The 13,848-nt window shown below is 37.3% G+C and overlaps 1 protein-coding gene across 6 annotated transcripts in view; it reads right to left on the reverse strand.

Annotated features, from left to right (window-relative positions):
- Positions 1-13,848, reverse strand: part of ERC1 (ELKS/RAB6-interacting/CAST family member 1) — a 256,843-nt gene that overhangs the window by 102,059 nt on the left and 140,936 nt on the right. For all 6 annotated transcript variants that reach the window (XR_013773970.1, XR_013773971.1, XM_079303739.1 and 3 more), the window contains one exon: positions 1,538-1,669. Coding sequence is in view for 4 of the 6 variants with exons in the window: in XM_079303739.1 (XP_079159865.1) it covers positions 1,538-1,669 (132 nt within the window). In the remaining 2 variants the exon portion in view is untranslated. The remainder of the gene's footprint in view (positions 1-1,537; positions 1,670-13,848) is intronic.

The following is a 13,848-nucleotide window of genomic DNA, read 5'->3' on the forward strand; positions in this document are numbered from 1 at the left end:
CTGATCCTCTCATTCCAAACTCCTTTTGCCTCCTCACTTGTGTGCACTGCTGCATCCAAATTAATTTCTTTTTTATGCTATTATGTACCATATTCCACCAATCTTTACCCACATATCTTGCTTGTCTTGGCTCTCTTCCTCTCTTCTCAATCTCTTCCTTGAGCCTGATGGTTTATCGATATTCTGCCTGGGCATTTCCCTGCTTGCCTCATTTTTAAGATGTTACACCCAATAGCAACAATTATATATATAATATATAAATATAATTAAATCCTTTTATAATCTTTGAGCACCAGCTTCCAGGTGCTCAAAGAATAATGAAATGATCTCTTTGTCTTGTAATTAATTAATTAAAATATTATAACATCCTAGATATCAAATCACATACAGTTTGATAACTTCTGTGCCTTATCACAGATCCCAATGCTTTGTTAGATACATTTTCCTTTTAAGATGTCAGCTTCCAAGTGGCATTCACTACCCAGTTAACATTTCTATTTAATGTAATTTTTTAAAAGGCTACAAGTTTGGAAAGAAAGCATTCTTGACAGTGAGTTCCATCACTCTGTCTGGGATCCTAAACTACAGCAACCAGAATCATCCTCATTACATCTATCAGCAAACAGCTGAGCTTGACTCTAGCTCATAGAGAGACAATTGCTATCTTCAGGAAAACTTAGATTTTTACTTCTTTTTCATTAAAGCATGTGATACAAGAATACATGATAAGAAAAATCTCTTAATATGTTTTGAAATACATTTGGTCAGAATTATTAAGTAAACGCCAAAGGAGATTCCTCCATTTAAATGTAACTAACCAAATGCTCCTGTTTGCTTATTACTGTAAATATAGTGAAAAACATTGAAGAGGTTCACAAAAAGTAAGAGTGCCAGTTTCAGCTACTGCTTCACAAGCTTTATCAAAATCTCATGGATTTATTCATAACTTAGGGTATGCTTTCTTGATGATTACTTACCTGAGCTAAAATCAGGCATGCCCATGATTCTTCAGAGTCATCAGTGGCACAAAATCAATTAATCCAAGTTGAAAGTTTCTATTAGTGTCTTCAGTACACAAGTATGTATTTTCTGTGTGCATGCTTGGCTCAAGCCAAGGGATTTGTCTTATTAGCCAGCTGCTTTGCAAATGCAGGGAGATTGTGGTCCATAAACACAACCAGGCTAATAAAAACCATTGTCTTTCAAATACATTCAATGAACAAGACAGTAAATCTAAGTATACCTCACACACAGGAAGGCAACTTTGACAGGCAAGACAGATCAGAAGAGTTACTACTTAAACCAGTATTTCAAAAGCTCAGGATACCTTATATTTTGATTTTAATTTCAAGGAAATCTTACCTATGAAATACAAGTTACTATGAAGGCTTTGCAGGTTTTATGAGTGCTGTTACCTAACAGTGGAACAGACAAGCTCATCCCAGCTGTGTTTCACACAGGAAAGCAGGGAAGTTAGTACTTTACTGCCTGGTTACTGTCCTAGGAGGGCTACTAGTGACTTTACAAGATTGCAGACCTGTTTCTCAGCATTGATCCTGGCTGACTCCTCTTGTGCTAGCACCATTTCTCGCTCTGCAGTTATCTGAACACTTTCTCTGAGTGCCTCTTCCAATTCTTCAATCCGATCATCCTTTTTACGCAGGTTGTCCTGGAAAATGATGGGAGACTAGGTGAAGACGACTTGTTTGGAAGTACAGCCTTTTAACCAACCAAGTTTTAAGCCAATCAAAATGTGCTTCTCCCTCCCAAGGTGCAATTGCAGGCAAATAATCTTCACACAAAGGAAAGAATGGTGAAGGGATGCAAGAGGAAGAGGAAGATCACAGTAAAGAGAAGGAGAAAGCCAGTGAAGCAGGAGGTCAAAGCAAGAGTGCTTTGCCTGGTGTGGCTACACCACAGTCTTGTCAGATTATACAGCACAGAAAAGCAAGGATGGTTGGAAGTAAGGATTAGTAAGCAGTTCTGAGGAGGCAGAGAAGCCAGAAGTGGCAGGAAGGTAGCAGGCATTGAGAATTGCCCATTTGCTTGCACATTCAGCAGCAGGTGTGGTAAGAAGGGAAACAGAGCACTGCACTTTAGAATTTGCCATTTCCAGGTTAAGAGGGAGAAAAGCAAACATTGACCCAACAGAGTTTTCTACTGTTCAGATTAAGTCTTAAATAAAGTTTTACATCCAAGGCTCTCTAGGAAATATGAAGAACTCATCTGGGCAGACTGAATCTCAGCCATTCAAATATCAAGACCCCCTAAAAACTTAGGGAGTTGCTCTTTGACTAAGAGCATCTTCACAGCTGTGAATTCAGCTGTGCCTCATATGTTCAGAATGCTGAAGAAAACTTACTGCTCCTCAATAATATGTTTTATTGGTTTCTACAAGCAGCATAATTTAAAACAATATATATACAAAACGATGGTCCTGTTATTTGCAAGGGAGACTCCTAATTTTAGTCTTGCAAGGAAAGTTACTGTGTCTCTCCTGCTACTGCAGAATCAGCTTCACAGAAGGCTGCAAAGCAGGCTGTGCACACATGAATGTCCTAGACCATGGCTGCTTAACAAACCCACAGCAAGGGAGCAGCTTGATGGAAAATTTCTGTATTTCTTGTCTTGTAGACCAGTTTAGATCATAGGGTTCTGATGAGATATTAATGCATATTGAAGTTAATACATGGCTTTTTAGTCATCTCAGTAGCAGTGGAAGAATCAAAGTTCTTTTATTTGTTGGCATTTTGCACTTTGTCAGATGCACCCCTTTGGCTTCTGTCCTTTTGTATTTGGGATTTGTAATTTTTCATTTACACCGAAAGAGTTTTGTACCATATAAGGAATAAGGAAAAAGAAGACTGACTTGGAAAATTATTGTCCTTGCAACCTTCATAATGAAAAACTTAGTCATTGGAGTTTAACAAATGAATCTAACTTCTGTCTTGATTCCTGCTTTCTAGGACCATATGCCCAAAGACAGCTGTATGAAAACCATTTCTGACAGTCTCAAAACTGCCCCTTTCAATCAGTGTTCAAGCAGAGATGCAAAGCTTTGTAGCAGACTAGTGCAGGACACCTGGCACCACTGCCCTGTTAAAGAGCAAAGCTGGTGTTCAGCCACCAGCAGGAGCAGCAGGACTTGTTAGGCTTCACCAGCAGAGCAGCTTTGTGATGATGGTTAGATTCCAAGGTGGATTCACAGGGCAAGTAATTGCTGTTTTCTAAAGAAACAAATGGAGAGATCTACATTTCAAAAATAAGAGTTGCTTAACATGTTTTCATATTTTCATCATCTTTAAGGAACACTGATAACATCTTCCAAAACTATTTTATGGTTATAAGTGTAAATGATGTCTCGTCAAAAAGATGAATAATATTACAACAAGCTCTGCAAGGAATACTTAGCTAGGAAATATTTATTTGCCTATCTGCATTACAAAGTAATTATGAACTTTACTCCTTGATATATCATTCATAGACAGCCAAGTGAATGTGTAGTTCTGTGCCAATTAACAGAAGTGGCATTAAAAATGGAAACTCCTTTAAAATAAGAATGCAGAATAAAACATTCTAACATATAGGTATATCTGCTCTTCATTCCAGACAAATATTTCAGAGGTGAATTCAAAACTGTATTAAACATGACACTCTAAAGTGCTCTATTCAGACAGGTGAACTCTTGAGGGACAGGAGGCAGAACTGGTGATACCAAAAGCACAGTGCTGCATTACCTGCATTTTAAAAGTCTAAATTGATACGTAATTACTTTTCCTAATATAATACATTAACTTTTACATATATGATAGAGGGTTACAAGTTAAAAATCCAGGCTGACTTAGAATGAATTGCCTAGAAATGGTGAACTTTAATACCAATAACCACCCAGTAAGGAAAGACTGAGTAGAAGTTTTTCCTGTCTCAGTCAAACCTGGCTAAAAGATGTGCAATTTTACTCTTCTAACAGTGTCATGATGTGCATAACCCCCTGACAAAACCACATAAAATGACTGGCAGGAGCAGCAAGTTGTTGCTTGGTCAGGCAGCACCTCCATTAGTGCAACACAGTCTCAAAACACTCTTAAATGTTTCTAGCTCATTGATTTGTGACTAACTGATCAGTATTTGAATGACTTTTTTTTTTTAATATAAGCTGCTGACTCGTATTAGTAGATAAAAGTGAAGTGAACCTTTTGACACACCAGGATGTTTTTCCACCTGTTTGGCTCTGAAATCTAAAGCATGACAGGTTCTTGCAGACCTGTGCTGCTGCTGCTTCCCTCTGTTTAATTACATGAAATATTCTACCTTTATTGTGGTAAGAATTAAACTCTGGAAAAAAAAATCTTCTATCAATTTAAACTACAGTTACAACATTTTTTCCTACAGTGACTATTCCTCTGAAGCAGTTATACCTTTGAGCACCACACCAATGGCAAATCTTCCAGTATTTTGATAAAATATCATAATGATAAACAGTAAGAGCCTCTTTTCCAGAATCTTACAAAAACGACTACTCAGAAATAAGGAATTATTACTTACCTGTACAGTAACTGCATTCTTCAAGGTGTATTACTTACCCAAATACCTCCATGGCCCTCCCTCCCCTACCCTCCTGCATCCCATGTGCATGAGATTGCACAGCAGAGATGGAATTGGACAGAGGAGACAGCTCTGCCTTTATGCTCACTGGTGGCAGCACACAGAAAATGAAAAACCCATTCAACACAGTGGGAGTGCCAAGAGTTCAGGCACAATAAAATTTTTTGCTACCTATGCTGTGATCCAGTTGCTGATTTGCATGCAAAACTAATTCCATGCATGCCTGTCTGAAAGCCTGAAAGGAAAAGGAGGTGTGACTGATGCACATTTCTGGGCTTTGCCTTTCACTTCAGGAAGGAAGTGGTGGGATGGCCAAGTGATGCATGTTAAAATGATGTATCAGTTTAATCTATCCTGCATTCATGTGATGTGCAATCTGCCATGAAGTTTTATGGAAGTGCATGAAATAGGATACATGCTTTCACCAAGGTATTTAGGTTCAATTAAATCTGAGGTATCCTGGCAAACTTCAAAACAGTTGTCTTGAAGTACACAAAGATCTTTATGGCCTAATTTCACTCTTGGAATTAAGGTGGATTTTTCTAGTCAGCTCTTGGGGAAGATTAGTTAACAGTTTGAGAAGGCAATGAAATGATTCTTTTAACTGCTGAAAGCATTTCTAGGACTAGAGAATTGCCTAGATACTGAAAGTATTTTATAAAAACCCCTGTAAATAATGCAAAAGCACATTTTACCTGTGCCCTTTCACAGACCAGATGGGAAGAATGCAATACTGGAAGTGTTTTGCACTAGGAATCAATTACTTCTTAAACAGTGAAATCATTACATCATGACAAGCCTTTATTCATGTGAACTTTTGTTTATCACTTATTTCCTCAAGAAGCCATAACCTAGATAAAGAACTTAATGACCTCAGTGCATTCTAGATGGAATAAAACTCCCCCTAGAAAGAAAGCCTTTCCTTTGTAAACTGACCTTCCATGGGTTAAGTGGAACCTCAGAACTCAGGACCATCAGCTGCCTCAAGTACTACTTAAAGATTCCTCATGGATACAATCATTCAGCTCTTAAGACAACAAATTCCTCAACACTATTTGGAGACAGTCCATTCACAAATGTTAAGATTTTTTTTCAAGCTAAAAACATGAGGGCCTGATTAACTGTAACTCTAAAGTGCATGCTGGTTAGTTAATAGGAAAAATTAAAATCTTCAAAGATTTCTCAAAAAATCTGTAAGGCTCCCTTGCTTCCTTTTTTTGGTCATAAGCAGAACCAAATAGGAAGAATAAAAACTGGTTCTCCTTATAGTCAGCCCATTACTGAGGACTTCTGCTTTGCAATCTCAGGAATTTACCAAAAGACACCAAAAGACTCACAAAATTAGTTGAAGGTGAGTTTCTGTTGGTTGAATTACTGAACCCAGAAGGAAAGATGCTATGCCAAACACCTACACCTCTGAAGAGGACAACTGGTGAAAATAAATCAGTTAGTTAAATAATGTCTGCTCTCTGAAAAATATCTGTAAAAACCTGCATGTCTTCCTAAGAAGGTCCTGAAGCTCTAAGAGAATATATAGTGTGCTGCTACCAAAAGGAGATACTACTCTTCCATTTGATTTCAGGAGCAATCAATCATAGAGCCTTAAAGCTCAGAGAAATATGGTGGATCTCCCTCATTCAGTTCCACATGCTGATCAACTACTTCAAATCTATGAACAAGAAAAGCACACAAATTGTAACTCATAAATGGGGAAATACCTCCCACACTGATGAGACAATACTTTGACTTTTGGGGTTTTCAAGAATATACATCAGGTAAATGCTGAGGGCCAGAACCCCAGGATACAAAACCCAAATGAGAGTTATGACAGAATCTAGCTCAGAAAGAGTGTTTGGGGTCCATCTGCAACTTATACAAAGCAACAGAAGTCCACCAAAAAAAAAAAAAAAAATCATGCAATTCATTACCATTTCTTGAAGAAAGTGGCAAAACAAAAAAATCTTCCATACCTCCAGAAACTTATTTGCTTGAAAAGCAGAATGAAAGAAGAGTTTACAAACTCCTAAAGAAGGAAATACCTTTAGGGTAGTGTGCAGCTTGGTACCAAGAAGTAGCATAAACCCCAAAAAGTTCAGATCCAGCACTAAAGACTGCAGATAAAGTAACAGAGAGGCAAACTACTACATAAAGCTGCTACAATGCATTTTGCTGGGCACCAACAAGCAGTGGAATTACAATAACTATGGATGCTAACACTGGCTGTCTCGGTGCTCTCAACTGGTAACAAAAAACCAATGTATTGGAGGTTATTGGAGGTGCTTGGGGAATCCATCTCTGGCTGTTAGGCAGAAGCTGAGTACATCCAAGTATTAGGTTTACATGAAGTTCCTGTTTCTCACAGAGCAAGATGAAGAGTGTTTCTTGTAAGTACAGTAACAGCAGATGTAATTATCAGGAGTTGCTGAATGAAAGGAGCAGTCTGAGAGCTAAAAAGTATAATCTGCCAAGCAGGAGCTCCTTGATCAACATTTCCTCATCTTTGGAGATCAGACCTGAGATACACAACGATTATGTCATTAGAACATGTCAGCATCTGGAGGGTTGTATCTGCCAAATAAGACACATGGATCGGAATTCAAGCCTGACAAGTTACATAAATACAGAAAAATAACTACAGGAGACAAAAGGAGAAAGACTGAAGTAGAAGAATTTAATTCCAGTAGGAGTTGAGAGGGAAGTGCAACCAAAGCTGGCCACAGCACTGCATGTGCTGTATTGAAAACATGAGGAACAGCAGAAGGTGATGAGTACATTTTTCTGAGAATATCATAGTAGAAAAAGAGAATATATACACATCTAGAGTTTGTGTACACTTATGGATCATCAATTGCAGAAAGAACAAAAATATATTTACAGTAAAAAGAAAAAATGGATAAATATTATTTCTAGATGTGATTGGTTTAAGATAACCAGCCCATTAGGATAAGCATGGTAAAAAAAAAATTGTATAGAAGTCAACACTTTGTGAGAAATGGCCAGTGAAATTTTCTTTTTGAATAGAAAGGTAGAAAATGGAGTGATGTTTTGACTACACAGTCCCTGGAGTACAATTTTAACTATACTGTCCCCTGAAAATACTCAAGAGTGATGCAGGACTATGAATGATGCTGCCAACAAAAATAAGTGCTCTTCTGTACATGGGAAGGATGCACATTAAAATACATTTACATGGGAAAAAACCCACCCAAACCCATGAAAGTTGGAAAAGAAATGTATCAACTCCAGTGATAGAGTGCAACAGACAATAACCACACAGATACAAATTACTATCAATGGATCTAATTTAAATGAAAGGGAAGTGAAAATGAGAGGGGAAAAAAATCCTAGTGGAAATGTAATGAAAAGTAAGGCCTAATCTTTCACATTGTCTTTTTCTTAGAAGCACATAAAAGCCTTAATAAAACTCATGCATATTGCTATTATTGCCTGACAACCCCTAAATTGTATACAAAAACTTGTAAATAACTCCAGCCATTCATACTTTTTCCTTCCAAGATATTTTATGTCTTACCACCCAGGTGTGTTACCTTCAAAAAGCATTTCCAGAACATGCAGTAATTCTGTTCAACATCAGGAGGAAAGTGAAATACAGAGCCTGTGATAATGGTACAAAAGGATCCTAATCAATACTAGCTGAAGGAGGACAGAAAGGAGAAGGAAAAGCTCCAGACACTACTACAAGCCCAGAGAAAGGGAAAGGCAGCAGTGGTTATTCCTGTGGGAAACTGGCAATGTCCTTTCCTGATAGCTGCCATCTCTCTGACACTTCTTTCCTGTTGCTGTAAGCTGGGTGCTCCCAGCACAGCAATCAGTTATGAATCTGGGGCTTGTACAGGCACTTTTCATTAGCAACAGCCCAGACAGACCCAAGCACCTTGCCAACACTAACAACCAGGTTTACCATTTAGCAGCTGCACAGGGTGCCAGCAGCTTTCACATCTTGCTCCTGCTGTTGCAAATTACCACATTTGTAGTTTTTAAAACCTAGAGGGACAACGTTTCTATCAAACCACAGCAGGTCACTGCACGGACTATTGAAATGGGACCCAAAGCTGACAATACAGCTGTGAAAATGATCTGAAGTGAGCAAAAGCAATAGATACCTCTAATTGTTATGGGGTTTGGTGGTTTTTTTGTTTATTTGGATTGTCCTTTTTTTGAGGATGTGCATGTTTTTTGGAGAGGCTAATTGGAGAAATGCTACTGTAACAAGATTTGTTCTTCTCTCATAAATCAATACAATGACTCCAAGGCTCCTAAATTGATAAGGGATTACAGAAAAAAACAGCAGCAGTTCTAACTAACTGTGCTATTAACACGAAGCTCAAATCCATATGTTATTCCCTTGATATAGCCTTATTTGTCTGAACTCTCTTTGTAAATGTCAGTCCTGTCATCATCATTGTGCTAATATATCACAAGCCACAAGACCTGCCTTGCTTTGCTCATTTTCATTCATTCAGCAGACAAGACCATTAGAACACCACACATGGGCAGCTATAAAAAACACTTCTCTTGCTTTCCCTCTTTTTCATAGATGAATATAGGACAAGAATTGCTACTGATAAAAACACCACTGAGGAAATGCTTACTAAACAGTTATCCCACTGAATCTCTTCCACTCCCTCAATTTTTAAGGGAATTCCTGCAATCATCTCTGTTTTTTCATTTTAACCTCTGATGCCTCTTTCTTGATATGCATCACAGTGGTGCAGCTTTTATGTTTGTGCTATGAACTGCTTCCTTTAAAGCAGCCATCTATCAAGATCCTATTGCTAACCACCAAACATTTTAAGCTAAAAATCCCTTTCACCCCGTGATACTTTCTCCCTATCTTCAAACTAGAGATCAGTAAACAATTTCTCATCTGATTTTTCACACCATCCAGGAACACCCCAGTGCACCCACAATCCTCCTGAAAGCCAGATGCATCAAGTGAAAGTAATTTCAAGGAGCAGATCTGCCTTAGTACAACATGGAATTGAGCTACAAAGCAGAAATAGACATACTAATTTAGGGAAATGATTGGCTTAAAACATTAAAAGCTGTTCTCAATATCTTTACTAGTAAATGCCAGATCTACTGCTCCACTGTATCCAGAGAATAAAGATACATTTGAAGACAATGAGAATAGAATACAGTACAGAAAATGTAAAAATTTGACAAGTCAGAAAGAAGTGAGCTTAAATATACTGAAATTATGTGTTTGAAAATAAAACCTTCTCATTTGTGAATTTGCAGCATTACAATGACAGTAGCTTTTAACAGGCAACTTATAACATCCATAAAAATCACCATTAAAATTAACGGGCTTAAAACCCAAAAGAATAAGAAAATGAAAACACATTCTGAGAGATTCTCACTTCTTTGTATGAAAATTCCAACTGTTTCTATAAAATAGTGAACTAGTTCAGAGGAATGGAAAAACAGTTATTGTTTTCCTTTAGCCTCAAATATTCCAAAATAATCCTCTATTATTCTCAGTCTGCAAAGTGGGAAAAAGTACTCCCTGGCTCTTGTCTTCACTCATTCTTTTCCATGTTTAAGTATTTAATTTTATTTAATATCTGTCTGAACAGAAGCCTGTCCTTATGTTTACTATTTTCTTCCTTGCCTTTACCTCTCCTGTGTTTCCACATCCATTTCTGGGCTGGATGGTGGCATCACTGTACATTATTCACACATCCAGTGGCACAGCAGCATTCTCTGGTTTGCTGTTTGATACTTCTCAAATGGCTTTTTAATAGTCCTCCTAACCAACAACATTTTCATTAAACTATTTGTTCTAATTCTGAGATTGCTCTCCAATGGCAACAGAGATAACCAGAACCCATCAATGTGCATATATATTTAAGACTGCTTCTCCTGACATATATAAATATATACTTATCCTGAAATTCATCTGCTCCTTTATCCATGGGTTCCACTTATGAGATAGTTGTGAAGCTATATAGATTACCTTTCTCTTAAATATCCTGAAAGTATCAGTAACTATAATTTGGAATTGCACAAAAATGTAGTCTCATTTACAGAAAATATTGCATCTGCCATTTTTTAGCTGTGCTCTAGAAGGACATGGACACCCTGTTGTTGGGACACTGTGCTCCTTCAGCTTTTATTTCCTTGCTTTTCATCCCCTGCTTTGGAAAACCATCTGACCCCTATGATACCAAACTTTAGAAGAATTCAAACACAAGCAACAAAAGCAACATAATGTTTTAAGTGAATTTTGTGATGAATTTTAACTGACTACAGATATCTTTTAAAATGTTACTATCATCCTCCATTAATTGTCAGTAACAGACTAAGTGATACAAATACAGTTAATCCTTTCCCATGCCTGCATTGAGATCTGAATTAAAACAAACCAAATTAAGGAGATGAAAGGACTGGTGCTGAATTTTAGTGTGTCACAAACTTGTCAGTTCTGAACAAAACTGCAGGCTAAGTCTCAATTCCAGTTAATATTTGCACATCATAGTAAGAGCAGTTGTTCTGATACCTCCTAAGAATGTGTAAATTTTAGACAAAGAAAAAAATTTAATGGGAAAAGTGCTGATGAAAGACTGAATAGACTGTTGTCTGTATTGAAAAAAAATAGTTTAAGGGTGACACCAATTTGGGCAGTTTAGTAAGCAAGAATAAAGAATAATACTGATTTTGAATTAAATTAATTAGGCTTGGTACTATCTGAAATGAATTAAATATTTTTAAGGAAATGCTTAAGTATTTGTTCCCACAGTATAGAAGTAAAAAAAGAAAAAAAAATTCCACATGTATTATTTTTTAAAAATAAGTTCTGAATTCTGCCTGAGGTCCCCATCATTGCCCCATCTCCCTTTCTTTTTCTGTTGTGCAAAAGACGAATAAAGGAGAACAGCAATTTTATTAAACAATGGGACTATGAAATGAGCCATGGAAATTGGGCATTTTTATTCTTGGGGAGAGATGAGTTAGAAACCACTTTCAACACAGCAAGTAAAAAAAAAGTATTATGAGAGAGATGGAAAAAAAAAATCAAGAAGAAGGAAAAAATGCAAATTTATTACCATTTCTCAGGCTCATGAAATAAGACACCAAAATGAAAAGAGAACTGTTCTTCCCTTTCAATGTGCTCCTATTGTTTTGCTTAAATCTGGCCCTCAATGTTTTCTACTCTCAGGAGAGACCTCCTCACAGGAACCACACCATGCTGTCAACAGCTCCATTAATCTCTCTGACAGCTTTTAGGAAAGCAGTTTGAACTCAGATACTAATGTTGGGGAGAAAAGCCTATGCAAAAAACATCCAGTGGTTAAGGCTGCTGGCACAGGTTCAGCTGTGCAGCCCTCACTGTGCTCAGTTTCTGGCAGATCATGAAGAGTACCAACCCTTCCCTTTGCCAAACAGGCAAGAGCACAAATAGCAGGTTTCATCTTCCACTGACACATCATGTTTCTGCAGAAAAGACTGGGTGAAAGTGTGTCTGGGGAATGATATTCCTGATGGATCACAGAAAAATGTTAGGATGCAGGGAGACTTCTTTTCCTCTTAAAAACTCTCAGGCAATATAATGGCTTTCACTCAATACAAATCTCAATCTGCAGTTAAGAGAAATACTGGGATAATTGGGAGGCTGCCTAATGTTAGTTGAAAATAGTGACTTCCATGAAATCTTTCCAACTGACTGTTCAAAACTGTAGAGCATTTTTACTTGACATAAGAAGACAAAGTCATGTGGTTCATCTTTTGTAAAAATGTGAAAGCAATGAATTCATCTAACCTGAACATAATAAATGTATGGCAAACTAAACCAAACCATAAAGTGAAAACTGATAGAGCAGATGGCTAAGTGTCTATGCAGGGAAATGCTTCTCCATTTCAACTGCCAGGGCCCTTCAAGATTCCTTTCTGTAAATGTTGTGGTAACAAGTATTCTGAATGGAGCACTCTCTCCTGCTCAGACACAAGAGAAGGTAATTCCTTAACAAGGTATTTAATGTCATACACATTGATTATGTGGAATGACAGATTTTGTCTCTGTAAGAACTGCCATGTCAAATTAAGAACAAGGTCATGTATTTATTCTGATACTCTAGACAGAAAAAAGCTGCAACTTCTTTCTACAATTAACTTCCGAGAAAAATCCTTTTTCATGTTCAGAAGTGTATATATTTTGTTGGTGGTTCAGAATGCAATATTTCACACACAAGAAAAATCAAATTATCTAGACCTTGCAAATATTCATCAGAAAAATGCCATCAATAAAACTGGAGACACAACTGTCCCCACAGTTTGCCTGTGGATCACAGCTCACATTGTAAGAATGTTAATGCACTGGAGCCTAACAAATCCAAGAAAACTAAGAAATGAGAGAGATAAATATAAAGTTTTTTAACAGTCACCCCTACTACCATATACTTTTATGCAGCTGTTGGGAGAAATAGGTATTGGATTTCTATACAGAAAAGTTGGAAACTGGTATTAGAAACAGACCCAAGTAAATACTCCTAAGTTTTAACGTGTATGAAACCTTTTCTTGATGAGCTTCCTTTAAGTAAATGGAGAATTACTGTCTTGCTGAGTCCAGCAGGCACACATGTGAAAGCATAAGAGATAAAAAGGACTAATCTCAAGATGCTATTCTCACCTTGTTGAGCTTACTTTCTGGCAACCTGTTAGTAAATTTTCATGCTCTTCCTTGAAATCCACATTGTACTTTCTCATTTCAACAGAGACAAGAGGAGAAACCTTTTCTGTATGACACAAGCTCATGCTTATGTGCACTACTGTCTTGCTAGGGTGGAAATCCAACAGTGCAACTTTTACATGAAAACATAATGCCACAATAGTGCTACTTCATATTATGCATTTCTATCAGTGTGTAGTATTTCTCCACTGTGCAATGAGCTTTTCAGTCCTATTTTAGTGTTGCTGAATGATAAAAATGATTAAAGCACTAATTCTGTGAAAATGTCTAAGCCTTTCTTCAGTTAGAGAGCATTAAAACTGAAGAATAACTGAGCCATGTCTATAATTACTGTATTGTTTCACACATATGTAATGAAATGAGGCTGTCTAGCCATCATTATCTATGCTGTAAAAGCAGATGTATCCATGAGTGCTCAGTTACCATTTTTAACTCCCAAAAGGGGGTACAATTCAAATTAATTCCTCCTCACCTCCCTTCAAGAAACCTCCCCTCGCTCTAAGTGATGAAATTTGTCTAAAAGGTCATAATTT

The sequence above is a fragment of the Erithacus rubecula genome, assembly GCF_903797595.1.
Source record: "Erithacus rubecula genome assembly, chromosome: 4".
Taxonomy (NCBI): Eukaryota; Metazoa; Chordata; class Aves; order Passeriformes; family Muscicapidae; genus Erithacus; species Erithacus rubecula.